The sequence below is a fragment of the Prionailurus viverrinus genome, chromosome D1 (genome assembly GCF_022837055.1).
Source record: "Prionailurus viverrinus isolate Anna chromosome D1, UM_Priviv_1.0, whole genome shotgun sequence".
In the NCBI taxonomy this organism is placed as follows: Eukaryota; Metazoa; Chordata; class Mammalia; order Carnivora; family Felidae; genus Prionailurus; species Prionailurus viverrinus.
In genome coordinates, this window is record NC_062570.1 from 88,679,272 (window position 1) to 88,707,072 (window position 27,801).

Here is a 27,801-nt window from a genome sequence, read left to right on the forward strand (position 1 = left end):
AAAATAAACCAATGTCACAAGGATGCTATTGTTATTTGTTTAAACCAGTAGCCTTCTGAGACACTGGGGACCAGGACTTTTTTTTTCTCTAGGGAAAATAGCAAATTTCCTCAAATTTGAAAATTGCCGAGATCTCTTGTCCATTAGCTCACTTCCTTATCTTTTCTTTCTTTTTTTCTTTGACTCGTCTTTGCCTGTCATACCGAAAATCAAGTAGAGTGCTTTAAAGTACTCAGTGAAAACCTGTTTTCTTTGAAAACCCTTATTCCCTTCATCTCTGATCTTGAAAACCAGTTTGCACTCTGCTCGCAGGAACTCCCTGAGATCTTTCCAATCTTCTAGTTCAAACTTCTTTAACCACCCCCACCCCCTGCCAAATCCTACTCCCTAAATTCTTCCTGTGTGTGTTTTTGAAACTATTACATTTGTCAACATAGAAAGTAAGATTATCCATATGTACCCAGTGATGAATACTTTCAATATGGTGACCTCACTACAGTTGTCTTTCTACAGTACCTAAAAGATAAATATAAGTATATGTATCTTTATGATATAAGATAAAGTCACACAAATTAATATAATTTGTCAGTGGAGAAGGAGTTGATTTGAATATTGGTTATAAACACAGAGATGGAGTTTTTGAGATAATTTCCCGTTTTGGTTTATTCTGTCATCTAGAAATAAGTCAGTAGTTAAAATCACGTGTATTTAACATGTTTCCTGTATATAAAAATCTGACACCTGGAAGTGTCTCCAGTTTTGCTCTGGAGACGTCTTACTGTAATTTTCAAAGATAAATACTGATGAGGTTAACTTCCCCAGTTAGGTTTTCCTTCCTGGGAAGTAATATCTAGTTGTATTCCTTTTAAGTGACATTAAGAGACATCCTTAGAGTTTCTGAGCCAAATTTATAAGGTGACTAAAATTAGTGAGACATGGTGTGTTATCCACCTGTGGATATTTGAATAAGTTGCTTTACCTCTCTGAGCACTAGTTTCCTCATCTCGAAGTGGAGTCAATAATTGTTCTTATCTCCCTAGGGTTGTATGGTGGTTATTCAAAATATTTGACTTTGACCACCACAGCTTTCCAGTTCAGCCCCCTAGGACTGTGTCTTGGTCAGATTTTGCATTGTAACAAACCACTTTAAAATTCAGTGACTTAAGTCAGATATCACCTATGTGTCCAAGTCAGCTAGGGATTGGCTGATCTAGGCTGGGCTCAGCTGGGGCAGCTTGGCGATGTGACTCTGTGTCACATGTCTCTCAGCCTTCTGGGATGCATGGTGATGGCTAGCCCATAGTGATGGCAGAAGTGTAAGAATGCAAGAAAAGGAAACCTCTTTTTCCTTTCTCTGGAAATTGAGATTGCAAGAGTAGAATCCCAATTGCACAAGGGTTTTGAAGCCTTTGTTTGTGCCATGCCCACTGATATTTCATTGGCCGAAGCAAGTCACATGGCTAAGCCCAAAGTCCAAGAGTGAAGAATTGTACTCCACCCCTGGAGGTGGAGTGTGCGTGCGCGCGTGTGTGTGACTGTATCTGAACATTAATTTACCATAGACTCCGCCCCCCACCATTAAGTTCCTCAGCACTACTAGAACATTCAATCAGTTCTCAGTGATCATCACCCTGTTCATGTCCTCACTTCCCTTCTTACTCTGTTTAAATTTTATGTAGTTCTAAATCATAATTATTCCAGAACCCAGCTTTGGTAAGGGACACCTCTCAGTGACTCAGTTCCTGCACTGGAAATGACCATGACTGGAGCAAAACACAGCCCTGTTGGCTGGACTTTTTAAAATTTGACCCCAAACCTCAGGTGGGCCTTCAGCACTGCCTGGAAATCTGTCTTTCCCTCCTCACTAAACTCTCCCACTTGGTTCTTCCTTTCCCTCTGCCTCTCAGCAACTTGTTTCACCAAGGATAGAATAACTTCCTTAGTTTTTCCCCCACCGGAATCTTCCAAACTGCCAGCATCGACATCCACATGCTCCCCTTTCCTTTCTATTGACAGAGGTGAGCTCTGCTCCTACTGAAGGCCAGACCCCTCGTGTGCACTGACCGCATGCCCTCCCTCCTACTCTGGGTTCTCCCTGTGCTCTCGTCCATCACCCCTGTGAGTATGAAAACCTGCTGCTCTAAGTCAAATCGTCTCTTGCCCTCGGAGGGCTCTCCTGTTATTGCCCCCTTCAGTCGGCAGTTCTCCTTTATGGAAAAACATCTTAAAAGAATTGCCTTTCCTTGCTATCCCCTCTGTCTTCTGTCCTCCCTTGAACCTACTCCAATCAGGCTGCCCTTGCCAGGGTCACCAGTGGCTTCCATGCTGCTAAAATCCAGTGGTCCCATTCAGCGATGCCACTTCTGGGTATATGCCCCAAAGAAGTGAAAGCACGGACTTGAAGAGCTGTGTGTACACCCTGTGCTCATAGCAGCGTTATTCACAATGTCCAAAAGATGGGTAGAACCCAAGTTTCCATTGATGGATGAATGAATAAACATAAGTTGGTATATCCAGACAATGGAATATTAGGCTTAAAAAGGAAGGAAATTCCAACACATGCTGCAACATGGATGACCTTTGAAGGCATGATGCAAGAGAAATAAGCCAGCTACAGGACAAATGTGGTATCATTCCACGTATATGAGGTCCCTAGAGGAGTCAGACCCTCTAGACCTAGAGTGGAATGGTGGTTCCCAGGGCTGGGGAAGGGGGAAGTTAGTGTTTAATGGTCATACAGTTTCAGTTTGGGAATAGGAAAAAGTTCTGGAGATGGATGCTGGTGATGGTTGCACAATGCTGTGAATATATTTAATGCCACTGACTTGGGCACTTACCATGATTAACTTATTACATTTTGTGTTTACGTATTTTACCACAATGAAAAACAAAATCCCATGGTCCATCCTCCTTCCTTCTCCCACGTGGTCTCTTAGCAGTGTTTGACACAGTGGATCATTGGAACTTTTTAAAAAAAGATAATAGGGGCGCCTGGGTGGCTCAGTCGGTTAAGCGGCCGACTTCGGCTCAGGTCATGATCTCACGGTCCGTGAGTTCAAGCCCGGTGTCGGCTCTGTGCTGACAGCTCAGAGCCTGGAACCTGTTTCAGATTCTGTGTCTCCCTCTCTCTGACCCTCCCCCATTCATGCTCTGTCTCTCTCTCTCTCTCAAAAATAAATAAACGTTAAAAAAAAATTTTTTTTAGGGGCGCCTGGGTGGCACAGTCGGTTAAGCGTCCGACTTCAGCCAGGTCACGATCTCGCGGTCCGTGAGTTCGAGCCCCGCATCAGGCTCTGGGCTGATGGCTCAGAGCCTGGAGCCTGTTTCAGATTCTGTGTCTCCTTCTCTCTGACCCTCCCCCATTCATGCTCTGTCTCTCTCTGTCTCAAAAATAAAGGTTAAAAATTTTTTTTTTTTAAAAGATAATAGCTTTTTTGAGACATAATTTACATACCGTGAGATTCAGGCAATTAAAGTATACAATTCAGTGGCTTGTAGTATATATATGGAGTTGTATAGTCATCATAATTGATTTTAGGACATTTTTGTGCCCCCCCCCCCCCCCCGCAAAACCCTGTACCGTTAGCAATCACTCACCCTGCCCCGAACTGAACCTTGCCCCAACCCTTGCCATCACCAGTCTACCTGCTGTGAAGAGATGGGCCTGTTCCACACGTTTCATTTAAATGGAGGCCTACGACACACGGTCTTTGTGACTGGCTTCTTTCCCTCAGCATCGTGTTTTCAAGGTTCTTACATGTTGCAGCGTGTACCGTGCTTCATTTCCTTTTATTGCCAAATAATATGCCACTGTATGGATGTGCTGTGTTTTATTTACCCGTTCGTCAGTTGACAGACATGTGGGCGCCTCCACTTGCCGGCTACTCTGAATGATGCTGCGGGGACCGTTTGTGTGCCTGCTTTTGTGCGGACACGTCCTCTTCGGTTCTCACATCCTCACCTTCAAGGGCATTTTCCCTTCAGCTCTGGCACACCGCTGCCTGAAGATCCACTCCCGGTATTTTAAAATCGATGATTTGTTCTCCTGAGAGGAGTACTTGGTCGGGGCTTTTAAGCTCTGGGAGGGAGCTCCTTGTTCTTGTGAAATCCAGTGTCAGAATTTTGATGCAAAAACACATTCATCTTGTATTTCCCTGAGCATGAGCATCGCTCCAATTATCTATGAAGGAAATGAGCTTTAAGACCTTAGCACGTGCGTTTCTGAGAGAAAAGTGGGCAGGCTCTGTGGCCACTTCTTGGCCTCTTAGTTCACGGCACCACAAAGCAGATGGCCGAATTCCACTTTCAGTGAGCTGCTGAGACAAATTGAAGGCTTTAAAGTCCTCAGAGCTTTTAACAACGTGGAAGGTGAGGAGAGGTGAACTCAAAAAGTTCTGTATACTTTTAGATTTTGGACAATTTTCAACAGTCACGAATATACTGAAAGTTTTCTATCCAAAGCTCTACTGTGATTTTTTTTTTTTTTTTTTTTTTTTTTTTTTTTTTTTTTTTTATAAAGCAACCACTTTTCCCTCATTTGACTCTTTGAATTTTGCATTGTCATTTTTAGGGTTTTTTGTTTGTTTGGGTTTGGTTTTGTTTTTTTGCTCTAGTATCGTTTGCTGGCAGTGTGGTATTTTAAGCAGCTTTTCACATTTTCCGTTCTTTAGTGACTTGTGTCACGGAGCTCTATGTTCAAGTAAAGCTCACATTAAAATTTTTTTTTTACATTTTTTTTTTTTTGAGAGATAGAGTGAGACAAAGCGTGAGCAAGGGAGGGGCAGAGAGAGAAGGAGACAGAATCTGAAGCAGGCTCCAGGCTCTGAGCAAGCAGTCAGCACAGAACCGGATGCGGGGCTCGAACCCATGAACTGTGAGATCATGACCTGAGCCGAAGTCAGACGCTCAACCGACTGAGCCACCCAGGCACCCCGTAAAGTTCACATTTTAAAGAGTATAGTGGGTTGAATTAAGTCCTCTAGAAGGATAGCCCGTGTCCCAACTCCAGAAGCTGTGAAGGTGACCTTATTTGAAAGGAGTTTTTGCAGATGTCATTAAGTTAAGGGTCTCAAGATACGATCATCCTGGATTATCCAGATGGTTCCTGAATCCAGAGATGAGTATTCTTCTAAGAGACGAAAGGGGAGAAGGAGGGGCAGGCCACTCGCAGGTGGAGGCAGAGGTTGGAATCTTAGAGCCCTAAGCCAAGGAGGCCTGGAGCCACCAGAAGCAGAATGAGGCAAGGAAGCATTCTTTCCTAGAGTCTAGGGAGGGGGCATGGCTCAGCCAACACCTTGATTTCAGACTTCCAGCCTCCAGAACTGGGAGACAATACATCCCTCCTGTTGTAAGCCACCAAATATGGTCATTTGTCATGGGCAGCCCTAGGAAACTATTGCGAAGAGGATGCTGGTTTAATGATTTTGTAAAGGGAAAACTTCTTGAGTGGCAGAGGGATAAATTATTTTGTTCTGTGAATTGCTTGAGGCCCCCTTCCAGGGCTGGGCAGCATCTCTTAGGTAGCGTGTTACTCCTCCCCCCCCCCCCAGCTCTGACCCCCACCTCAGTCCCCGCCATCTCCCCCTGCCTCAACTTCTTGGTTCTGCTTCTGCCAAACTCTCTGCTGGAAAGTTCCCAGTTCTCTCCCGTCAGCAAATTTCCAATTTTCTGGACAATCTCTTCTTTCAGTGGGACTGTGGGCTTTGATCCGTCCACTGCCATGGCACTTACCTCTTCGGATGGCCAAGACGGAGGTCCCAAGTTCAAAACGTACAAGCATTCTGGGTGTATGGAAACAAACGCCACAATAGGGCGAGAACATAGCTGAATGTCCGGAAGGAGGTATGAAGTGGTGACCAGATGCTCTGCCCAAAGGGGGCAGTTTCTACTTAGCCCCAGGAAATTATTGCCACAAAGCATGGAGAAAACTAGTGTGGCTGGATCTGAGTTTTTAAAAGAAGCTGGGAATCTGGATTTTTCAGTCAATCCCCTGATTTTTAGATAAGGTAACTAATTCAGAGTGAGAGACAAAACCAAACCTCAAAACGAGCAAAAAAAAAAAAGTGTGTGTGTGTGTGTGTATGTGTGTGTGTGCATGCCCGCACGTGGATGGATACCAAACAAACATATCCGTAGGTCCCACTCACCTATGTATTCCATTTTGTTAGGGGAACCTCTGCCTTAGGATGTAGAGGTGGTGGGTAGGGTTACTGCATACATTTCTTGCATCTTCTGGGGCTCTTTACACGTCCCAAACGCTAAGAAACGCAAGTGTCGTCAAAGGTTTCCCAGGTCGCTAATGCTTTGCCGAGTCTGCCTTGTGGAATTTAACGACACAGAGACACTTTAACACGTTAAATATTTTATTCACATTGTTTACAAACTATATCCACCTGGAAAACACGTGAATCCAAAAATAGATTATTTTACAGTAATTCACATTTTTTTAAAACACGTTGCTTTTGAAGTTAAACTCTACGCACGGAGGTCCTCAGCCTGTATCCTGTTTCAGTGCCTTGTCACATGGAAATCCCTGCTCGGGTGGAGTAGCAGTCCTAGGGGCAGGCCACCTCATTGTAGGTCACTAATAGCTCCCCCCCGCCCCCCCCCGCCCCGCCCCGTGAGTAATGAGAAGATGTCAGTGCAGACTCAAACCTGTGAACATTTACTGGTATAAATTCACTCTCGCTACTTTTGTCAAGGAAATGTGTTTTAGAGCTTGAGTACATGCCAGGAAGACAAAACAAAAGAGGCTTATACATTTAATCGGCCATTACAGAGTGGTCAGGGCACTGCCAGTCTATAAAGGTTTAACGCCTTGGCCACTGACGGAATCGACGAGTTATAATTTTGTGGCACTGACAGCTGGAATCAGAAACAGCGGTGATTTGGAAATCGGTACAAGTATCTGTTGATTAACTTGGCTGCCCCCCGCCAGGAGGAGAAGAGAGGGAATAAACTCAGCAGGAGTAAATAATGTGCCTAATTTTAAGGGTGTTGCTCTAGAAAGATGGCCATGGGAGTTTTGCTGAGCGGCCCAAGAGATGCTCTGGTCCAGAAACTTACTATTAACCCATGCTAAATCCAGTCACGTCCCAGCTTGATGGATGAGCTCCTTTACTAATTAAGAAACTTTTCTATGGCATTTGACGTGAACGACTTAAAATCTACAGTATGTTTGTCTCACCCACGTCTCACCCCCTCCCACTATACTAACTGCTTTTCCTTTGTGAGCTGCCACGGTTAAAAATGTGAAAACTTCTGAGCCTTTCGAATGGGAGCCCCGGACGAGTCTCCAGTGGCAGAACTGGATCCTTTCCTCCGAGCAGCACCAATAGCATGGGCTACTGTGTGTCTGCAACTCTTGATTCGGGAAGTAATGTTTCATCAAGGTACTGCGAAAGATCACCCCCTCCTCCCCCTTGGGTAAGGAAAAAAAAAAAGGAATTTCTTAAGAGCTGCTGCCGCTGTCCCCACGCAGATGACAACAACTCTGAATCCAAATGTAAGCTGACAGGTGGAGAAATTTTATCAGCACATTTGCAGGTTGACAACAACAAAAAGACTTTGCAACGTCTCTGGTGATCCGATTGTTGTGGAAGACAGAGATCCGTAAAACCGAGCAGATCATAGCTTGTCTTCCTGCCACCCGTGTGCATTTTTGCCAAATTTGTACACTAGCCTTCGGTCGACTCGCTCCAGAATTCCCGTTTTGTAGTAGTACCTGAGAAAGGCAAGCAGAAGAGGAATGTGGGGGAGGTTCGCACCCCCCGGAAAACAACAGAATACAAACCCTGTCCTTCATTCCTCTTAGGTGAGCAGGCTGGTCTTTGGTTACCCTGGTATTTTCACACCCTGCTATCAGCTTACACTTAAACCTTTCCCAGACATCTTGAAGACTGAGCCTCCCCACTCTCAGTTCAAAGCGCGTTTTGTGTGTGTATGTGTGGGATGGCCTGCACTCAGCATGATCCCCGGGGCCACTGCCAAGAATGCGAAGCACGGCGTTTCCATTTACAAACCATAATCCCACCTGTAACTAAGAACCACAGTGTTGTCTCACGACCTTTCGATTATCCAGGAAAGAGCTGCAAACACAGTTTAATCCTCTGTGGCTGGCCATTTTGTATAACTCTGCCCGAAGGCTCATGGCATTTCATGCTCTCAACTTACCTCAGGGCTCTGCTCAACTTTTCATACGTCATTCTGTCATTTTTCTTCCTTTGTCCCCACATCTTTGCCAGGGCTTCTGATTTTACCACCCGAAAAATACCTTGTTCCCTATCTTCCCATTCCAGAATGCCACAGTTTTCTTCAGGAGATAGAAGCAGGTCTCGCACAAATTCCCATAGATGAGAACTTTGGAGGCCTTTCGAGAAGGAAAAAAAAAAAAGTTACTTAAACATTTTTTAAGGGGCACGTAGGTGGTGGCTCCGTTGGTTGAGTGTCCGACCCCTGATCTCAGCTCAGGTCATGATCCCAGGGTTGTGGGATTGAGCCCCACGTCGGACTCTGTGCTGACAGCGCGGGGCCTGCTTGGAGCCTCTCTTTCCCTCTCTATCTCTCTGGCCCTCCACCCCGCTCATTCTTTTCCTCTCTCTCTCTCAAGATAAATAAATAAACTTAATTTTTTTTTTTAAAATTCTAAGAGAAGTATACAACTTCTCATTAATTTATGAGAATAGCTGCTTCTTTTATGGGGTTATTTTCCATCGTTATGACCCCGTGCTCCACTTGGAACCTGACTGAGCCGTGAAATGTCTGTCTTCTATGAAAGCAATCAGAAAACACACATACGGGGACGCCAAATTTATACTGACTAGAAACACCGTGGCTCACACACTGTCCTCGCTTCGTGGAGCTATGGACTAATTCTTAGGAATTAATTAAATGACAGTCAAATGGGCCGACAGGCATTATGGTTGTACTCAAATCCCATAACCCTACCTCTCTGGGCAGACCAATCCTACGATTTTGTTTTTCATGAAAAGCTGGTATTTCTCTTGTTTTCTTTTCCATTGTGGCTAAGACTGTCTGGAGAGTCCAACCACCTGGGTTTGGGTCCTGAATTCACCTCTTCTAGCTCTGTAATCGTGATCTCTCTAGTTATCTGTGAAATGGGATAACAGTACCTACCTCCGAGCAGACGTTGGAAGATTACGATTTAATACAGAGTTAGTTCTGCACTGGGTAGATTTTAGGGCCGGGAAAGGCTAACAGAACTGCCAACACCTGGTGTTTTCTCTACTATTGTCCATGAGTACTTCAGAGAGAAAACTCCCCAGTAGACCAGGAGAAATAGACCCTTATTCAGAAATTCAACACGGTTAGAAAATTTCTTTCCTTCCTCATTTTAATTCTTGTAACACGATGTCTAGGTGAAAAGCAATGTGATTTTGATGCCATAAAAGTCAACTTTTCTGGTACCTTCTTCGGGAAACAACTGGTCCCATTCAAACATTTCAATTTGAAAGTGTATTAGAGTGCTTGTCTCATGAGTGGTTATAGGAAATTAGAAATGAGAAATGGCATCTCTACACTTACTCGTTCGACTATGACTGTGACAGTCTTGACTTTTGGTGCCACTGGTTTTCAAACAGTTGGAATCGGCATCTGAAATAGAATGATTTGTAGCAGGAGAAGTCACTCAGAGCTTAAATCACACCAAAATGAGCAACTCTTAACTGGACGCCTCTGTGGCAGCCAAGGCGCTTTGGGGGTACGTAGTAGGTGCGAGGTGTTTGCCTGCAGGAAGCGTTTGTACCCTGACCCGCTGGGTGCCAGGTTCTGGGCTCTGTGCTGGGAACAGGAGAGAACGAGACAGACCTGGTCCCTGTGCAGGTGGAATTTAAGGACCCACAGGCAAGGCAACACACGAGTCAAACAAACAATCCACCTATTTAAGGTGTTGGGAAGGAAGCAAGACATCAGATAGAGAACAAATGGGGGGGGGGAGTGCCCACTTTAGGTGGGGTGGCCAGGGAGGGCCTCCTGTGCAGGAGGGAGCTGTGCAGATGTGAGGAGGTGCGAGAGTGTTCTGGAGGGAGGGAGCAGCATGTGCAGAGACAAGCATGCAGAGAGAACCAGTGAGGCAGGCATCTGTGCCCAGGGGAGGGGCAGACAAGGATGCTGGGGAAGCCGGCTGCTGGCAGAGCCCACAGGGCCTTCCTTACGGGCCATAGTAAGGACTCGGGGTTTTATTCAAAGAGTAAAGTGAAGACTTTGGAGTTTGACAAGATCCACATTTAAAATTGTTTTTTTTATAAATTTTTTTTAACGTTTATTTTTGAGACAGAGAGAGACAGAGCATGAACGGGGGAGGGGCAGAGAGAGAGGGAGACACAGAATTGGAAGCAGGCTCCAGGCTCTGAGCCATCAGCCCAGAGCCCGACGCGGGGCTCGAACTCACAGACTGCGAGATCGTGACCTGAGCTGAAGTCGGACGCTTAACCGACTGAGCCACCCAGGCGCCCCAAGATCCACATTTTAAGAAAATTTCTCTGACTCGGGTGTGCAGAACGGACTGGAAGGGACACTAGCAGGAGCAGAGAGAGACCAGAGCTGATGAATAGCATAAAGCAAGGCAGGAACTCAATACAGAGCTCAATTAGAACTCACGCTGTAAGTAACCGCTTGAGACCCTCACACAGCATCGTTTCAAAGTAGTATATGGTTTACGGAAAAACGAAACAGGTGGTACCAGATCTCACCCACCCACCCCCCGCCTCTCCCCTTGGTCACTTTGCTCCAGCCACACCGGCTTCCTGGCTCTTTCTGAAACTCACGTGCACATTCTACCCCAGGGTCTTTGCACTTGCCCTCCCTCTGCCCTGAGTGCTCTTTCCTTGGATATCCGTGGTTCGGGCCCTCCTCTCCATTGTTGCTCAAAGTCGCCATCTCGGTGGAATCACACACACTCACCCCTACTCAGCATCCTGTATCCACAATCCCTTATTTTATTTTACTTTTTTTTTTTTTTGCCTTAATATTTATCACCATCGAACCTGATCTTTTATTTAGATCTTTTATTTAGAACATCTTTTATTTAGTTCACGCTCTATTCCCATCAGAAGTCAGGGATTTGTGTCTCCAGATGTATTGTCCCCCCGACACCCAGCCCAGGGTCTGGAGTATGATAGATACTCAGTAGGTAGTACTGAGCAACCACTATACCACATGCCATTCTGTACTAAGCATGTGTACTGTGAGTCTAGTAGGTATACTACGCTATAATCACTGGATGAAAGGGTAAGTATGTTGTCAAGGAAAGGAATGGTGTCCTGTGTACCACACTGCTGACCAGGTCAATCTGTCTCAGTGCTACTGGGTCATGTCTCTCCCTGGCTTACCATCCTGCAGCAGCCTCCTCTTGTCTCCAGGATGAAGCCTGCCACGTTAGTCACGCCTTTCACAAACCGACCTCCACCCAGCTCTCTAGCCTTCTGTCTTGCTGATTCCCAACTTCTTCCCTGCTCTTGAGTTAGATAGTCCCAATGCAAATCGGCTTTCTCCTGCCTCAGGGCCTTTGCATAGCTCCCTGCTCCCCACTTCCACCAAACCCACTCTCGCTCTCCAGACCTCTTCAGGAAGTCTTCTCTGAACTTACCCCTGGGTCAGGTCCCCTCTCTGTCTCCTAGCGACTGTGCATGCCTTAGTATCACAGCAGTGGTTGATCTTGTCTCTTTTCTGCTCTACCGTGGAACGCTTGCTAAAAGCCAAGTGCTTGTTAAGTGCTTCACGCAAACTATCTGATTTAATTCCTGCAACCACCTTGTGTGGTACGGTTGCTATGTCCACTTTATGGAGGAAGAAATGGAAGCCCAGAGAGCTGAAGGATTTCATCCCGAGCGGTGGAGGCAGGACTTGAACCCAGGGCAGTTCCGTTCCAAAGCTGACGTTCGGAGCTATTACTCTAGCCTGTCTTTCATTGTAGGTGTTTGACAGACGTTTCCCGACTATGAGCTAAGCTTGTTGAGCGTGCGCTGTGGCCGGGTACTCACCTCACCCACCCTCGTGGTGACCGTCTGTTCCTATCCCCACGTGACACGGAAATAAACGGCGGCGCAGGGGGCTTGGGGAGCACACTGCAGGTCATTGGCTCGTTTGTTCGCGAGTAGTGAGCCACCGCACGCCCACGCCACGAGGTGCTGGAGGCACGGCCCAAAAGAGGTCCAAGTCTCTCCTCTGAGACCTCCGAGTGGGTAGCAACATCTCACCAACAAGCCAATATGGACCATTTTGGCCGGTGATAAACGCTGGGAATATTGAAACGGGGCGGGGGCAGGGAGAGCGGCGCCCCGGATGGTGGCGGGGGGGGGGGGGGGGGGGGGAGGGGGGGGGCGCACGGGGCAGGTCACGTGCCTGGCCAGCGCCGGAGCAGGCCGACCTCAGAGCCCTAAGCTCCAGCAGCCCCAGTGCATGTCCACTGGAGCAAACAATGAGGTGCACGCATGCCTTCAGCCTTCAGGGTCCCTGGGCCTCTTCACCCTTTCAGATGCTACAGCCTGGAATTGCACTGATGTGGAAAAACAGGCCCACGCACACGGGCAGGTATGTGCAAACCACAAGTGAATGCCCGGGCAAGGTCAGCGGAGAACGGGGACAGCTGCCAGGTGGAGAGACGTGAAAGCAGGTGAGCAGGACAGACAGCTGGCCGACTGCGACAAGAAAGACCGCTGCCCTTCTGTCCCCTCGGAGGCCATGCTGCATGCACAGCGTCCCCCACGGGGCAGACCTGTTGTTGGGTTAATTTAATCTTTTAAGAAGAGAGAAAGCAACTGGAGTGGTGAAAATAGACGAAGGTGAATTACTAACCCGTGAAGAGACAATAAGCTTTCGCTGAAATGCCAAAACGGCAAGAAGAGGGAGGGGAAAAGTCGCCCTTTTAATTTTTATGATTTCTTCCATGTGTTGCAGATGAGGGGTATTCGGCTGGCTGGGGTGAACACAGGATAGGTCAGTGTGAAACGGGGTTATGTGGACTGTGGGAGCCTCTCCTTGTGGGTCTTGCCAGACATAACTCTGTTTTATCTGCCCCCAGTCCTCACTGGGGGCTTTGAAGCCACTCACGGGTCCCCTAGACTGGAAGCCTGGCTTGGCAGGGTGGCAGTGGGGGGCCATGGGGGCAGAGGTGCTGTGGCCATCAATGAGATGGCCAGGCAGAGGCAGGTTTCCAAGTCAAAGCCTCCACTGATGCCAGCCGGAGGCCACAGCACCCCCACGAACCCGCTGTATTTCTTTGCCAGTGGTATTCTGGGGGACACTTCTCCCTGTCTCAGAACTATCTTTATCTCAAATGTGTCCCCGCAGCTAGGCTGTGCCAGTGTGGGGTGACTGGGGCGTGGCCTCGGTTCTCTGCTGTCTCTGGACAGCCTTGAGGCTGGAGACTGTTAAAATGTGGCCAAAGGATATATTCTCAGTCATTGACTGAAGTCCAGAAGCCAATATGGGGCAGGGGAGGCAGAGTTTCCAAAAGCAGCTCATCACATCCCCACGACGTGAGCGGTGCCATAGAGCCCAGTCTCCGTGTCAGGAGGAGAGGCTCTGAGCCTAGAACCCAGGCCTTCAGGCTTTGTTTTCTGGCATTTCTGCAGTGGGGGGTGGGAGGGGCTGGGGCGTGTCACTTGGGCCAGTCCAACAGTTTCAGAGCTTGTTGGGCCTGGGTCCCTTCAGCAGGTACTAAGTTGAAAATCATCTCGTTCTCTGGATCACTGCAGAGCTGGGCCCAGACCCAGAAGATTCTTGAGCCTTGGGTCTCAGCTGAGGGGGCAACAGAATGAAGAGAAGGGTCTAGGCGCTTGTGCACATATGCATGTGTGTGTGTGTGTGTGTGTGTGTGTGTGTGTGTGTGTGTTTGGTGAATGGCATAGCGTATACAAGAACAGACTTTGAGAAAATGAATTGGAATCCCATCTTATTTGCAAGTTATTGCTCTTCTGATTTCCTCAGGTGTGAATGGGAGTAACAAAACCACCTGTTTGAGTTTTAATGAAGATTAAATGGGCTAAAAGTATGTGCAATACTCTTCCTGGCACCGCTCTGGGCACGTGTTTCACGGATGCCAATGAGTGATGTTAATCTTCACCGAAGACTCATGGGAACATTACCTGAAGCCTCCGGGATGCCAGTTGTCTTGGTTGGCCAAGTCCTTGGCCTCTGGCTGGCACAGCTCATTTCTCGGGTGGATGGTGTCTAAGATCGTGAAACATCACCTGGGCCGTGAGCATCATGATCATATGTCCTGGACTTTCTAGAACAGGCTCCTTATATGATCTGTTCCTACTAAACTGTACATTAGGGTTTCTGGTTGGGGAAATCTGTGAGAGAGCCAGGGGCCCAGGGGGAAGGCTGTGGTTTCCTGGCTGTAGCCGTGGAGGCTGCGACTCGGCAAAGCTGTGGTGCTCATTTTCGGTTGTACTCACCAGACCACATGACCCTGAGTTCAGTCTAGAACTTGTGCCTCCCTGATTGCAGCAGGCTGGGCAGGGCATGCACTGGGAGCGCTTGTCTCCATGGGTGCGTGTGCCAGAGACGCCAGCTCAGAGTCCTTGTCTTATCTGCCTCCAGAAACTTCTCTCTGTCCCTCCCGTCACCTGGTCTGGGCCACCATCACCATCACTCTCCTCCTGGACAGTGGCCTCCTGGCTGTCCTCCTTCCTGACCTAGACACCGCAGTCTGGGGGATCTTCTTAAAATGCAGATGGGATCTTACTGTTTCCTGCATTAGTGGCTTTCCAGCCTGCTCAGAATGACATCCAGACTCAAGAGCTGTACATGACCTGCCTCTGCCCTGCTCTTGGCCTCGGCTCCCACTCCTCCCTCTGCTGATGTGGCCAATGATCTACCAAGGTGCTGTCCAAGAGAACTTATCATGGTGACAGGAAGCTGAGCAGTCCTATGTGGTAGCCACTAGCTACCTGTGGCTATGGAGCACTTGGAATGTGGCCAGTGTGACTCAGCAGCTGAATTTTAACTTTACTTAATTTTATTTAAATTTAATAGCCACCTGTGGCTAGTGGTTACCATATTGAGCCTCCTAGTGTGAGAGTTTCTAGCCTTTTTTTGATTCTTTCTCAAGGGCTCCAAAATTGATCCTGCCCCAGGGCCTTTGCACTGGCCACTCATTCCCTGGACCCTTTCCTCCTTCTTTTCCTGGCTAACTTTCACTCTTTAGGTTTAATTTAAAATATCTCTTCTTCCAGGAAGTCTTCCCTGGTCCCTAATTTAAATGCAATCTTTCCTCCATCACACACACAGCACCCTGTCTTTTTCCTTTGCGATATCGTCATACTTAGTCATCACATATTTATTATGGGGATTATTTATTTAATGTCTCTCTCCCTCTCTTGCTTTATGAAGGCAAGACCAAAGTTATCCTCATCAGTGCAGCCATGGCACATAGTAAGTGCCTGGGCCTGGCTCATAGTAGGTGTTCAATAAATATTTGTTGAATGAATGAATGAAAAGGGAAATAAAAGGGGTGCCTGGGGGATTAAATTTAAAAAACTTAAAAATTAAAAAAAAAAAGGGAAAGAAAGGAATGGGTAGGAGAGTAGGGGTTAAGGGCTTCAGATTTAGACACACCTGGGCTGCTCACCTTCCTAACCTTTAACCTCTAAGCTTTAGTTCCTATGTGGTACTAGGTCTTGTCTTACAGAGTTATTGAGAAGATTACCTAAAACAATGTCTATAAAGATTCTAGCACAGGGCCCAGCTCTTTGTAAGCACTCAGTAAATGCTAACTGCCATTGTTATTATTATAGCAATGACTCTAATTGGGGCTAGTTGTATACTCATATAACAACTTCTTCTAAAGAACTTACAACACGCTGTCTCTTCCTAGCTGTGAGGAAGGCAGGTTGGCAAAAATACACCCATTTATAGGTAGAGACACTGACCCCTGAGAAAGGGTCAGGCAGGTCAGACTCATTGCTGCTTAGGAATACAGCAGGTGCCTGTCCCTGGGCCTCAGTGGGCTCATTTCTTCCAGGGGCTTCTCCTGGCCTGGGCTGGGTGGAGACAGCTGGGTTTGCACCCTGCAGACTGCTGCGGAAGGATTCTAGTGGAGCTGGGAAGCTCCATGGGAGCTTTGTTTCCAGACAGGGATGAGGCTATGCTCTGAGGCCTGAATGCCGGGATGCCTCATGGAAGGCAGACCTGCTCTTGTGAGGTCCACTGGGGTCCATGGGGCACCTCGGGCCTCTGTAAGCCTACAGAATGTGGTTCATGGATGCAGCTATTCCTGCACTAAAACTCTGAATGAAAAAACCCTTCATGGGGCGCCTGGGTGGCTCAGTCGGTTAAGTGCCCGACTTCGGCTCAGGTTATGATCTCGCAGTTCGTGGGTTCAAGTCCTGCATCAGGCTCTGTGCTGACAGCTCAGAGCCTGCAGCTTGCTTCAGATTCTGTGTCTCCCTCTCTCTCTGCCCCTCCACTGCTTGAATTCTGTCTCTCTCTCTCTCTCTCTCCTCACAAATAAATAAACATTAAAAAATTAATTAAAAAAAAACCCTTCATTAACCAGATAACCTGAATCCTCAGTTGATTGCTTGGGACTTTCAGAACAGAAACAATAAGTCATAAGAACCCATCTGTCTGTGTCTGCCCCTCAGAGGCCTCAGCAGTACCCATATGCTCTGTCCCGTCTCTGTAGATGAAGGAGCGAAGTCTATGGAGGGAAGGGGCCTGCCCAGGACCCAGCACCCACATCTCCTCTTAGTTCCCAAGCCAGGGCCATTGTGTGGGACTTGGAAACTAAAAGTAATAACCATCATCGTCTTTAAAAAAATGAAAGCTCCAGGGGTGCCTGGGGGGCTCAGTCGGTGAAGCGTCCAACTTCGGCTCAGGTCATGATCTCACAGTTCGTGAGTTCGAGCCCCGCGTCGGGCTCTGTGCTGACAGCTCGGAGCCTGGAGCCTGCTTCAGATTCTGTGTCTCCCTCTCTCTCTGCCCCATCCCCACTCATGCTGTGTCTCTCTCTGTCTTAAAAATAAATAAAACATTAAAAAATTAAAAAGAAAGCTCCAAAGTTCCCTTTCCTAAACCTCTGTCTGCAAAAGTGAAACTGTGAGGGTTAGTTTTCAGAATCAATAGGGCTCTTGTAGGTCCTCCATCCCCTTGTAATTGAAAAATGCTTAGTGAGCTCAGATCTTGAGAGACATTTGCAGCTACAAGGCCCCCGTGGCTAGTAATTATGATGATTATTGCTCACAGATACCAGTGTTTGGAGCATCCACGTCGCTGGCATCTGCCAGCCACTTCATGTGCACTGTTTCTCCAACTCACCACGACCTGGCGAGGGCCACTCCATTTTACAGATAGGGACACTGAGGCTGGGGAGGGCAAGGAATCCATAAATCCAAGCCCCGTGCTCTGCCCACCACATTTCTCCCTGCTGTCTTCTCCTGGTCTGTGACCGTTTCTAGGTCATCAACTTTTCAATGTGGTCACAAAAGGCCCATCAAGCCCCCGTGCCCAACAGCAGCCTCAGCACAGCCTTGGGCAGCTTGAACTTGGTTACTTACAGTCTTTGATGGCAGCCTTGGTCTCTTCTGTGTCATTAAAGAAGGAGTAACCTAGGAAAGAAAAAGAAGTCCACAAACCGCACCGTGATCCTGGGTTCCCTGGCCAGGAGAGGGGGTGCAGGGAGAAGGGGGGACAGCTGTCCTCTCTGTGGGGTAGTTTTATTTCAGAAAGAAACTTGGAGACCACCTGGCGCTAATTGGGCCACCCTGAAGCCATCCTTGGGAGATGACAGTCTCCTGGTTTTTAAAGGCCTCCTGGAGAGGGCCCCAGGGCCATGCATTCCAGCAGCCTCTGGGATTTTCCAAGCGGGCCTGGACTCTGAGCTGGACCTTGTCACTGACCCCAGTGGGACCTTGCCAGTCACTCAGTCTCCAGGCTCGTGTTCCTCGCTGGCCACAGGTGACAAAACTACCACTGAGTCCCCCCTTCCGCTCTCAGGGTCTGTGGTCTATGATGTAGCCTCTAATCCTCTGGGGATTTAAATGCCTGCTACGTGCTGGTCACAGGGGAAAATGGACGCAGGAGGCCCAAAGAAGTGCAAGGCCGGCTGAGAGGCTTTAACAAGGATTTGGGGGGCCATGTTGGGGCCTTGGTTTGCTCCTCTGAAGCATGGGGTGAGTTGGGGGTGAATTCGGAGTTTCCAATCAAGTTATCATGTAGCAGTACAGGAAAAAGGACACCTCTGTCCTAGCTTGGTGGCCAGTGAGCACCAACTTCCACTGACTCAGGAGGCCGGGACAGGGCACATTTGGGACTGTTTCTTCCTAGCGCCATTTTCTGATGGGTTCTGCTCGGCCGGGACACCTCGGCCCACTCTGCCCACAGGGCCACCAGAGCACAGGATAGAGGATTAACCGATGAGGGACCCACTCCACCTCCACTGTGGCCCCCGCACTCCTTGCTGACCTCCTCTTCCAGCAGCCAGCGTCCCCGGGTTTCCAGGCCCTTAAATCTTACTGAGATATCTCCGAACCGGACAGCACGCTGGGTCCTATGCTGCCCTGTAGCTCCTCCCGCTGTCAAAACTTACTTGTTTTGTGTCCTATTCTTTTTTTTCTCAAAAAAAAAATTTTTTTTTTAGTGTTTATTTTTGAGAGAGAGACAGAGCGCGAGCAGGGGAGGGACAGAGAGAGAGAGGGAGACACAGAATCCAAAGCAGGCTCCAGGCTCGGAGCTGTCAGCACAGAGCCCAACGGGAGGCTTGAACTCACGAACCAGGAGATCATGACCTGAGCCGAAGTTGGACGTTTAACCGACCGAACCACCCAGGTGGCCCTTCTGTGTCCTATTCTGCCAGAGTCCTAATCTGTGCAGTAATAGAAGACCTAAACTAGATAATAACCAGATCACCATATAATTAATTAATTATCCAAATGCAGGCACTTTTGAGAATGAAAGACAGTGCTAGTAACAACTACTCTGGGATAATAGGTGAAAACGGTGTGTCCCAGGCAAATTGGGCCACTGTGAAGTCTGGTCACAATACGTGTACTTCAGTTCACAATACACAGCACACATTCCTGCTTGAAGAACGTTGCTGGCCTGAAATTCTCCCGTTCGAGTTGGCTTTGTGACTCCGGGGATTCCTCAGAATAAGAAGGAGCCAAATATGGTCTGTTTGAAAAACAATTGTTTTGGGCTTGTTTTGCACAGACCCTGAGGCGATGGCACCAGGAATAGGGATTTGGGGTTGTAACGAGTGTCAGGGAAGGGAGGTACCCCATGCTAAGAGACCCCAGCACAGTGGCTGCTGGGGGCCTGGAGACAAACTTGATGGACATGATGTTTGGCTAAGGCTGGCAATGCCAAGCTGCATCCTCTTCCAGGATGGGACACCTCCCTCTCTGTGGCCCAGGGGTTCTCATGCAAAGAGGTTCCCTCAGAAGGTGCTGGAGCCTGGAGCTCTACTCTGAGCTGCTGTGATTTACTCAGACTTTCCCCTTTTCAGGGAGGGCCCACTCTACGCCCAGACCACTGCTCCTGGCAGCGCACTGTCACTGGCTAAAGAAGCCAGGACTGGGCAACAATGGACAGCAGGTCTCTTTGTCCCTTCCCTGCCCCCGATGGGTCGTGGCTCCCAGGACAGAAGCTGAGCAGTGCCCCAGGGCCAACATCTATAGCTTGCCCGCCCTCAGGCACTCATGATTGGGGAGAGCAAGGGGAAAGCAAAGAATTCTTAGAGTTGGAAGGTCTTCTGTGGTTTTCTGCCCAGACAGGAATCCCTGCCCCAGCACCCCCATCGATCAGGGGGCTATTAGACTGCTTGATTATCTCCAGTGATGGGGAGCTTCCTACCTTGAGTATATTCTGAAGCAGTCTTCCCCCCAAAAAAGGTGCTAACCTTAATGTCTTTTCTTAAAATTGAGCTGAAATATGTTTCCTTTATTTTTAAAAATTTCTTCCCCTTGGTTATATGCCTGATGACAAAAAAAACAAAACAAAACAAAACAAAACCAGCTGCCATTTATTGCATTTACACTTTTTTATGCTGCTCCAGGCAATGTTTCACTGAAACCTGTCACCTGTGAAGGTGTATTATTATCCCAGGGTACAGACGAGGCAATGGAAATCCAGAGAGGGCAAGCCCTTTGCCAGAGGACCTATGGCTCCAAAGTGTTGGAGTCAGGATTGGAACACAGGTCTTTCTGAACTCAAAGCCTTTGCTTTCTATTGATTTTCCATGAATTAACCCTGTTTGCTGTATGACATCGGAGAAGTCACTTAATAGCTTGGGACCATAGTTCCTTTATCTGTGACGTGGGGATACAGAATTATACGTTCTCGAAAACAAAACCTATCCAGTTTTAAAACACCTGTTCAACATTCCGCTCTTGCGGGGCCTGTTGAAATGTTAAAGAATGCCACTGACGCCACCTTCTGGCTGTTTCTCCTTGACCGTTAGGAAAGTGATCACGAAATGTCAATGAGTCGGACTCCTCTGGAAATGGGAAGGGAAAGGGTCTAGTTAACTTTCTCCTCCTTCTGCTTAATGAAAAGTCAAGCAGAAACCTCTTCTTCCATGGTTTATGGTTGCAAATCTTAATGAACATACTTGCTTCCCCTTAACTTGCTCCCTCTGACCTGCGATCTCTAATCCTAGCAAACTAGAACTTGCAGGTATTGAGAGGGTTTGGTGACGGGGATGTTAGTGAACAGAGAGTTCCAGCGAATGAGATTTTGCCGTGTGAGTCACATCGTGGGGTCATTCGGTCCCAGTCCCGGGCCCCTCCCCTGGAGGCCCGGCCCTCTGGACACTGACCTTGCGAGCGGATGTTCTGGAGGATGAAGTAGAGGTACTCCCCACAGAGGCCGGCCGCCTCGGTGAACTCCTCCTGAGTCATGCTGCACAGCTGCGGGCCGCTGATGTTGAAGTGGCAGAAGGAAATGCAGTTGGCATCCAGCTTGTACTGGTCACAGCAGAACTGGAGCCATTCCCAGACGTGGCGCTTGGTCCAGTATTCGGGGTGGACGGACGTCCAGTAGGAGTCGCAGGCTACGGCAGAAGAGAGGGAAGTGAGGGACAGCCGCCCCCAGGGAAGCCTCTAGAGGGCCCCCGAAGGAGGCTTCGGTTGTGTTAACACCCCCACCCCTCTGCTGTGAGTTAAAAGAGCCTCTGGCTTTGGGGTGCTCTGGGCCCAGGTTACCTACTCCACTGCAAAACCCAGAAGAGACTGGATCTTACAGGTGGACGTCAGGGCAGGAGAGAGGATGACGGGTGAGAAACCCAGTCATGGCTTGGGAGTGCCTGGACCTAGTCTCGATGCTTAGAAAGAGGAGACGTAGCGGAGAAGGGGAGAACAAGGCCCTTCAGTGGTTCGGTTTCAGACAACAGGTTATCAAGAGCACACTCTTTGGGGCCTGACGAGCCCGGGTTCCCACCCTAGTTTGGCTGCTTGCGACTTGGGCAGGGTCCATAGACATTCAAGCCTCAGTTTCCTCATCTGTAAAATAGGTATCATATGCCCAACTCACAGGGCTGTGATGCAATTTGGAGTTAACGTATATAGGCTGTGTAGCGCCTAGAAAACTATCAACACTTCAATGGTTATTAAATGCTGACTGTGTGCCAGACACAATCTGAAGCTGATTTGATTCCCTCTGCTCTTACAACAGTTGCCAACACTAGCTGTTGGTTTGTGCGCTGTTTCTGGTCATCTAGGGCCGAGGGTTCGAGCTGGTGAGACATTGCCCGCAGTCCGACAGAGCTTGGATCACCTTAGCAGTCTCCTCTGGGGAAGAGAGACGTGGGGGAGTTGATGGTATTGTTGCTTCTGTGGTTTTGATGATGCTTTTCTATCCTGAGGCCAGAGCCCCGTCACTCCGTCAGAGGAGCCCCATACAAACCCAGAGAGAAGTGGGCACCATCTTGTCTGGGAGGCTGGGAAGGGGCCATGCTTGGCTTGGAACAGAGACTCGGTGCTCAACAGCTCTGTCCCAATGCCAGGAGGAAAGGGTGGCAGACGAGTGTGGAAAAAGTGAGGAGAAAGGCAGAACGTAGAGGATGGCACAGTGACTGGCTCGGGCTGTGTCGATGACAGAAAGCGTCACTCAGAGTTAGACTCCACAGCAAATGTCAATGAGGCTATTCTGACTCCCTGGTAAATGCTGCATTTGCTGCCACTGTCCCCAGTGAATCTACGGAGCTTCCAATCCAAGGCAAGAGAGATGTTCGCTGCCTGTCAGGAGTCTTGCTCCTTCAGGAGCTCCTCAAGTACCCCTGGTGCGTCAGCTTCTCAAGGGCCTCAAATCCTCCCAAATAGGAATGATCAGGCGACTTCACAGAGGGGGAAACTGAGGCTCCCCCTAAAACTCAGAGCCCTTCCAGAAATCTCTTTCCCTACCATGGAGTGGATTGAGGGGTGGTCAACTTAAACAATAGATTTGTTTTCATTTAAGTTTGTAATCAGAATTTTATATGCATGTGGATAAAGAGTCGGTAGTCTGTCAAGATGGTCGAGATCAATGTTGTTGCCTCTACCTGGTGGGTGAGGAGAACCAGGAGGCCGCCTCACTTCTTGCTTGCTGGTTGCTGGCTGCGGCCCGCCCACTAGCCTGTGAGGGGCACCTTGGGGCCAATAGGGTCTACTGGGAAAATAGGGCAGCCATTCCCCTGTCTGGTCTGTGCTTTCATCTACTGATTTCTGGCTTGAGTAAACCTCGGGGGCCTTTGACATTCCTGGTATTCTGATGAGGGATGTTTATGAGCCTTGAAATTCTTCCACCCTTGGTCCCTAGCTGAGTCCCCAACGGAGATGGCTATCGGTGTGCAACAGTTGGAGGATACAGTTTATTTCTTTCCGTGGAAAGGTTTCGCCAAGTCTCCATTCCCTCCTCTTTCCACTTCCACCCCCTTGTTATTTTCTTTGGCACGTGAAGAGGGTCATGTTGTTTCTGGACGCTAAAGGGCCTGGAGGATTCGGAGAAATGCTTGGGTGGGGGTGGGCACTGACACGAGGAGGTGTTGCTGGCAGGCTCTGTTCCCCTCAGCTCTCTCCTTTGAAGCTCACCCACAGAGCAGGCTTTGTGTGCGGCTCCCCCTGGAGGAAAGCCAGAGCCAGAGCCAAGCATGGCGGGCTCTCTTCAGGGAAAGCCTTCCCACAGCCCCCGGAGCTGAGAGGAAAATGGCTGTTCTCACTACACAGAGGGCAAAGAGAGTCAGCATCATGGGGCGCTTTCTGGTTGCCGTGTGTTTCCATGGTCCTGTCCTCACTAGAGGGGTGCAGCGATGAGGCTGACAGGGGTGAGGAAGGCCTGTTTCCTCTGGCCCCTCCTCACCCTCTCCCCTGTGGCTCCCTCAGGATTGCTCCTGGGCCAGAACAAGGTCTCCATCTACCGTCTCCTAACTAATTCTTGCTCATCCTCAAGACCACAGCTCACTCCCCCATCTCAGGGAGCCTTCCCACGTCTGCACAGCCCCCTCAGGTGTCCTTCTCAGAAGGATTCATGCCTAACCACCGCCGCCCCCCACCCCAAACGTTGAACTCCACATGGCTGGCCAGCTCTGCTTTGCTCACCCTGAGCCAGGAGTGCACGCGGTCTGGCCTACCCCGCTGTGGGTGCTCAGTGAGTGGAACTGACTGGCTGAATGACCAAGGATTATTGTCCCCACTTTATAGTTGAGAAAAAGGAGATTCTGGGAGGCTATGTGACTCTACTAAGGCCATGTGGGTAGTCAGTAAAGGAGTTAGGTCCACATCAACTCTTCCATCTTGCATCATATCATGCCTCACTGTTCTCGGTTGAGGAGGACCCAGTCGGACACATCTCAAAGACTGACTAAAAAAGATTTGGACGAAGGCATACTGAAGGCATAAACGCACATGATAATTATACACACACACACACACACACACACACACACACACATGTGTGTGTGTGTGTGTGTGGTATGCTATACATAAAAAATTTATGTCTAACGTGTAATATGTAAAATATAAGATAATGTGAAATTTACGTATATATGTATATCATACATGTATAAAATTCAGTTTAAAAAGGTTTAAAAAATCAGAAAGAGGATGAGAGACTGATGATGACCAGATTTACAATCTTTAGAATGGCATGAAAAAGACTCTTTTGCCACCTGAAAGACATGAACTCAGGGCAAATAAAAGAAAGGGTGGGGCCCCTGGATGGCTCAGTAGGTTAAGCGTCTGACTTTGCCCCAGGTCATGATCTCGAGGTTCACGAGTTCCAGCCCCGCGTTGGGCTCTGTGCTGACAGCTCAGGGCCTGGAGCCTGCTTCGGATTCTGTGTCTCCCTCTCTCTCTGTCCCTCCCCCAACTGTGCTCTCTCTCTCCAAAATAAATAAACATTAAATGGTGTGAACTGAAAACAAAAAAACCGTAATGTCAGTTGAATGTCTGACTTCGGCTCAGGTCATGATCTCACAGTTCTTAGGCTTGAGCCCCACATTGGGGTCTGTGCTGATGGCTCAGAGCCTGGAGCCTGCTTCGGATTCTGTGTCTCCCTCTCTCTCTGCCCCTCCTCTGCTCATGCTTTGTCTCTCTGTCTCTCTCTTTCTCAAAAATAAATAAACATTAAAAAAATTTAAAAATAAATTAAAAGTAAATTTTAAGAAAGGAAAGGGTAATGCACCCACAGAATATATTATCTTTAATAGGTTGTGTTGTCTGGAAATACAAAGCGTTTTTCTCAATGCATCTAGCATTTATAAAGTAATCAAAACTCTTTGGGGAAGCTGAGCATAAGCCCTTCTGCCTATGTGTGCAAATGACATCTCCTGCCTGGAAGACTTAATCTAAATGTCCACAGGCCACTATTAAACATCAGACTCAGCCAGCAACTTTGAAGTTGGAAGTGGGTCAGGACATTTGTTCAAGGGCCAGCTACGCTGGGAGGAAGAACTGAGCAGCTAAGGGAGTTTTCAGCAATTCTGGTCGTGGTTGGGGGGTAGTTCTCACAAGTGATGCTATAACCTGCGGTATATATAAATTCAGAGGGAAGACTTAACCTTGTAGAGCTGGGCTGACACACTCACATGCCCACATGGTCAGCAGCGAATGTCCATGGAAGGCACTTAGAAGAGAGGCAGGCGTTTATGTAGTAAGCGCTCATTAAATACCATCCATTTATACTTGTTAGTACTGGGGCTACCCATAGCACTACTTTGATTGTATTTCCTCAAATACTTCTAATAGGTTCTCTGCGTGTGTCTCTGTGTGTGTGTAGGTCGGCAGCTTTGTTCCTTTCCAGAGACTTGGGTTTATTTCCTTTATGAAAACAAAGGAAGTTATACTATAAAGCAAGCTAATTTGTCCTTGAATTGCCAGCAGGAGTTAAGCAACCAATGCTGTCCAAAATGTGGGGACACTGTGTGGTTTTGTAAGATGCTTGATGTTCAGGATGCACATGAGACCCATGCTTCCCCACTGGGGTGGAGGGGCAGGGGCTAAATCCCCACAGAGGGTGCCAAGGGTAAGGGGGCCCACATGATTAATGTCTGGGCATCTCCGATGGTAATGCCAGAGAGTGGGCCCATTAATCCACTACTTCCATTCTTTGTTACAGACACCTGCTGTCTTCTCAATCTTACGCCAAGTGCTCTTAAAAAAAAAAATCTAGGTGAGTGCCTTTGCCATCTCTTCCACATGAATTGCTGCCCCCAAGCCCTTCCTACACAGAAATTCTGGAGCCAACACTATTCATTATTTTGGAGCCTCACTTAAGGCAAAAATCTAGGTGGGGGGAGATTTTGACTTTTCTTTGCTATGCAACACAATGTGAAATCTGCAGACTGTAAAAATAGTTTGAACTTCGAGCTTTGAGTTATGTTCCCAGACCCTTTGTAGGAGAACTTGGTCTTTCTCCTCTGCTGATCGGGGAACTTCGATGAGAAGGTTTGTGAAGCTAAACGAACCTGCCAGCTCCTGGATTCAATCAGACCCTTGTTCCCATCCTCCATTCTAACTGTCCCGTCAACTAACCTGATGTGGAAGGGACCTGAAGAAAAAGACCTGGAAGGGATTTGTGTGGATTAGCTGAGTTTGAGCTGCGGCATGGACCTTCCTGATTTGCAGTCCTGACTCTTCAGCATATTAGCTGTGCAGTCCTAACTTCCTAACCTCTCTGGACCCCCAGCTTCCTTCTGTAAAACAAGAATAATAATAGTGCCTACCTCTTAGAAGGTTTGCTGTGAAAAGGAAAAGAAATGCCTGTAAAGAACTTAGCCCAGTTATCTGGACGGCAGTAAGCCTTCAATGGAAGTCACCTGTAATTTGTTACTATTTTGGGACTGTGTTTGTTCTCAGGGAAATGAGGTCTTCCTTACCAGAGCTTCAGTCTAGGTGAGGAGAAGCAGAACAAAGCAAGCCCAGGGCTCGGCGTGGGGAGGCAGACAGTCTGGGTCAGAGGAGGCCCGAGTTAGACAGCCTGGACCATAATTAGCATGATTTATTAGCATAGGGAGTTGGGAAAGTTTTTTGCCTGGGGCTGCACTGAAGAGAGCCGGTGAGTGGACTGGGTAGCACGGGGGCACCATCAATTGTGGCTTTGTCACCGCAAGGAAGGACTTTACGAGGGGGGACGCCTGAAATGATAAATTGTTTCCAGGTTTCCTCCCAGAGATGGTCTAACTCCATCCAAGAGCCCTTCTTAGCATTCCTTCCAAGGCTGTGGAATGATTTAGACCATGAGATGGTGGAATGGGAGGGAAGCCCGGAGCAGCATAAGAAACTGGATGGGAAAAACACTGGAAGGGCTGGTGGCTATCAACAAAGAGTTGTGGCCTGGGGCATGTGGGGCTAGGAAGGGACAGGGAGCAGCGAGCCCTGAGTGGTCCCGAGGCCACAGCTGCCCAGGAGGCTCAGGTGTGTGCCAGATAGGGTAGCGGTGGTGAGTGCTGAGGTCTGTCTCTAGGGGGTGCTCGTGGGGTTGTGATCACTGCCACGGGCTCATCTCCCACTTTTCAGTGGATTTTGTTTATTTATCTGGTTTTGACTTAGAAATTCTTAGACTCTATTTTGCGTGCGCTCTCAGACTTCTATACCCAGCACATGAATCTTGCTTAGAAAAGCCCACATGGGACCCACATGCCTCTCTCCCCGATCTTCCGTGTATTAATATTCAAAAGGTTTTGCACCTTTTCAGATAAAGTTCTTTCTTTAAATAAAATTTCCCAGGGGCGCCTGGGTGGCTAAGTCAGCTCAGCATCCAACTTCGGCTCAGGTCATGATCTCATGGCTCACGAGTTTGAGCCCCGCGTCGGGCCCTCTGCGGTCAGCACAGAGCCTGCCTCAGTTTCTGTCTCCATCTTTCCCCGCCCCTCCCCAGCTCCTCCTCTCTCTGTGTCAAAAATAAATAAAAACATCAAAAAAATGTAAATGAAATTTCCCCCGGTGTAACGATAGTTTGACGCACGAGTGTTAGGATGTACCAGTTAGCATACCGGACCCTTTGTGCCCGTGGTATCGTCCACACTGTGCCACCAGGTCCTAGATCACATCGCCCATTTTACAAAGTAAACCAAGAAAGTAAGGCACAGAGAGGTGAAATCCCTTTGTCAGGTCACATAGTGAGTAGGCAGCGGAGCCAGCAGTAGGTCGGGTACGTGTATTTCCGCGTCTACACCTGAGGCTTAGCGACCAACGTGCTGTACTGTCTTTAAGGTGCATGGGGATGGGAGGGGGAGCCAGAGCCTGGCTTTCTCAACTGTCACCGGAGGTCCCCAAGGGACCTGTCAGGAACCCCCAGAACTGCCCCGATCTAGAAACCGCTGGTGCCGCCAAAGTAGAAACCAGAATCCAGAGCAGAGGGGGT

The 27,801-nt window shown here is 48.4% G+C and overlaps 1 protein-coding gene across 2 annotated transcripts in view; it reads right to left on the reverse strand.

Moving 5' to 3' along the window:
* Positions 1-6,231: 6,231 nt before the first annotated feature.
* The window catches only part of ELF5 (E74 like ETS transcription factor 5), a 32,781-nt gene continuing 11,211 nt past the window's right edge, over positions 6,232-27,801 (reverse strand). Inside the window, exons 3-7 of one of the 2 annotated variants that reach the window (XM_047877565.1) lie at positions 20,783-21,016; positions 17,523-17,573; positions 9,544-9,612; positions 8,173-8,368; positions 6,233-7,723 (exon numbers count right to left, since the gene is read on the reverse strand). In XM_047877565.1, coding sequence (XP_047733521.1) covers positions 7,627-7,723; positions 8,173-8,368; positions 9,544-9,612; positions 17,523-17,573; positions 20,783-21,016 — 647 coding nt within the window. In that variant the 3' untranslated portion in view covers positions 6,233-7,626. Of the gene's footprint in view, positions 7,724-8,172; positions 8,369-9,543; positions 9,613-17,522; positions 17,574-20,782; positions 21,017-27,801 lie in introns of both variants that reach the window. The other variant, XM_047877564.1, reaches the window with a different exon arrangement.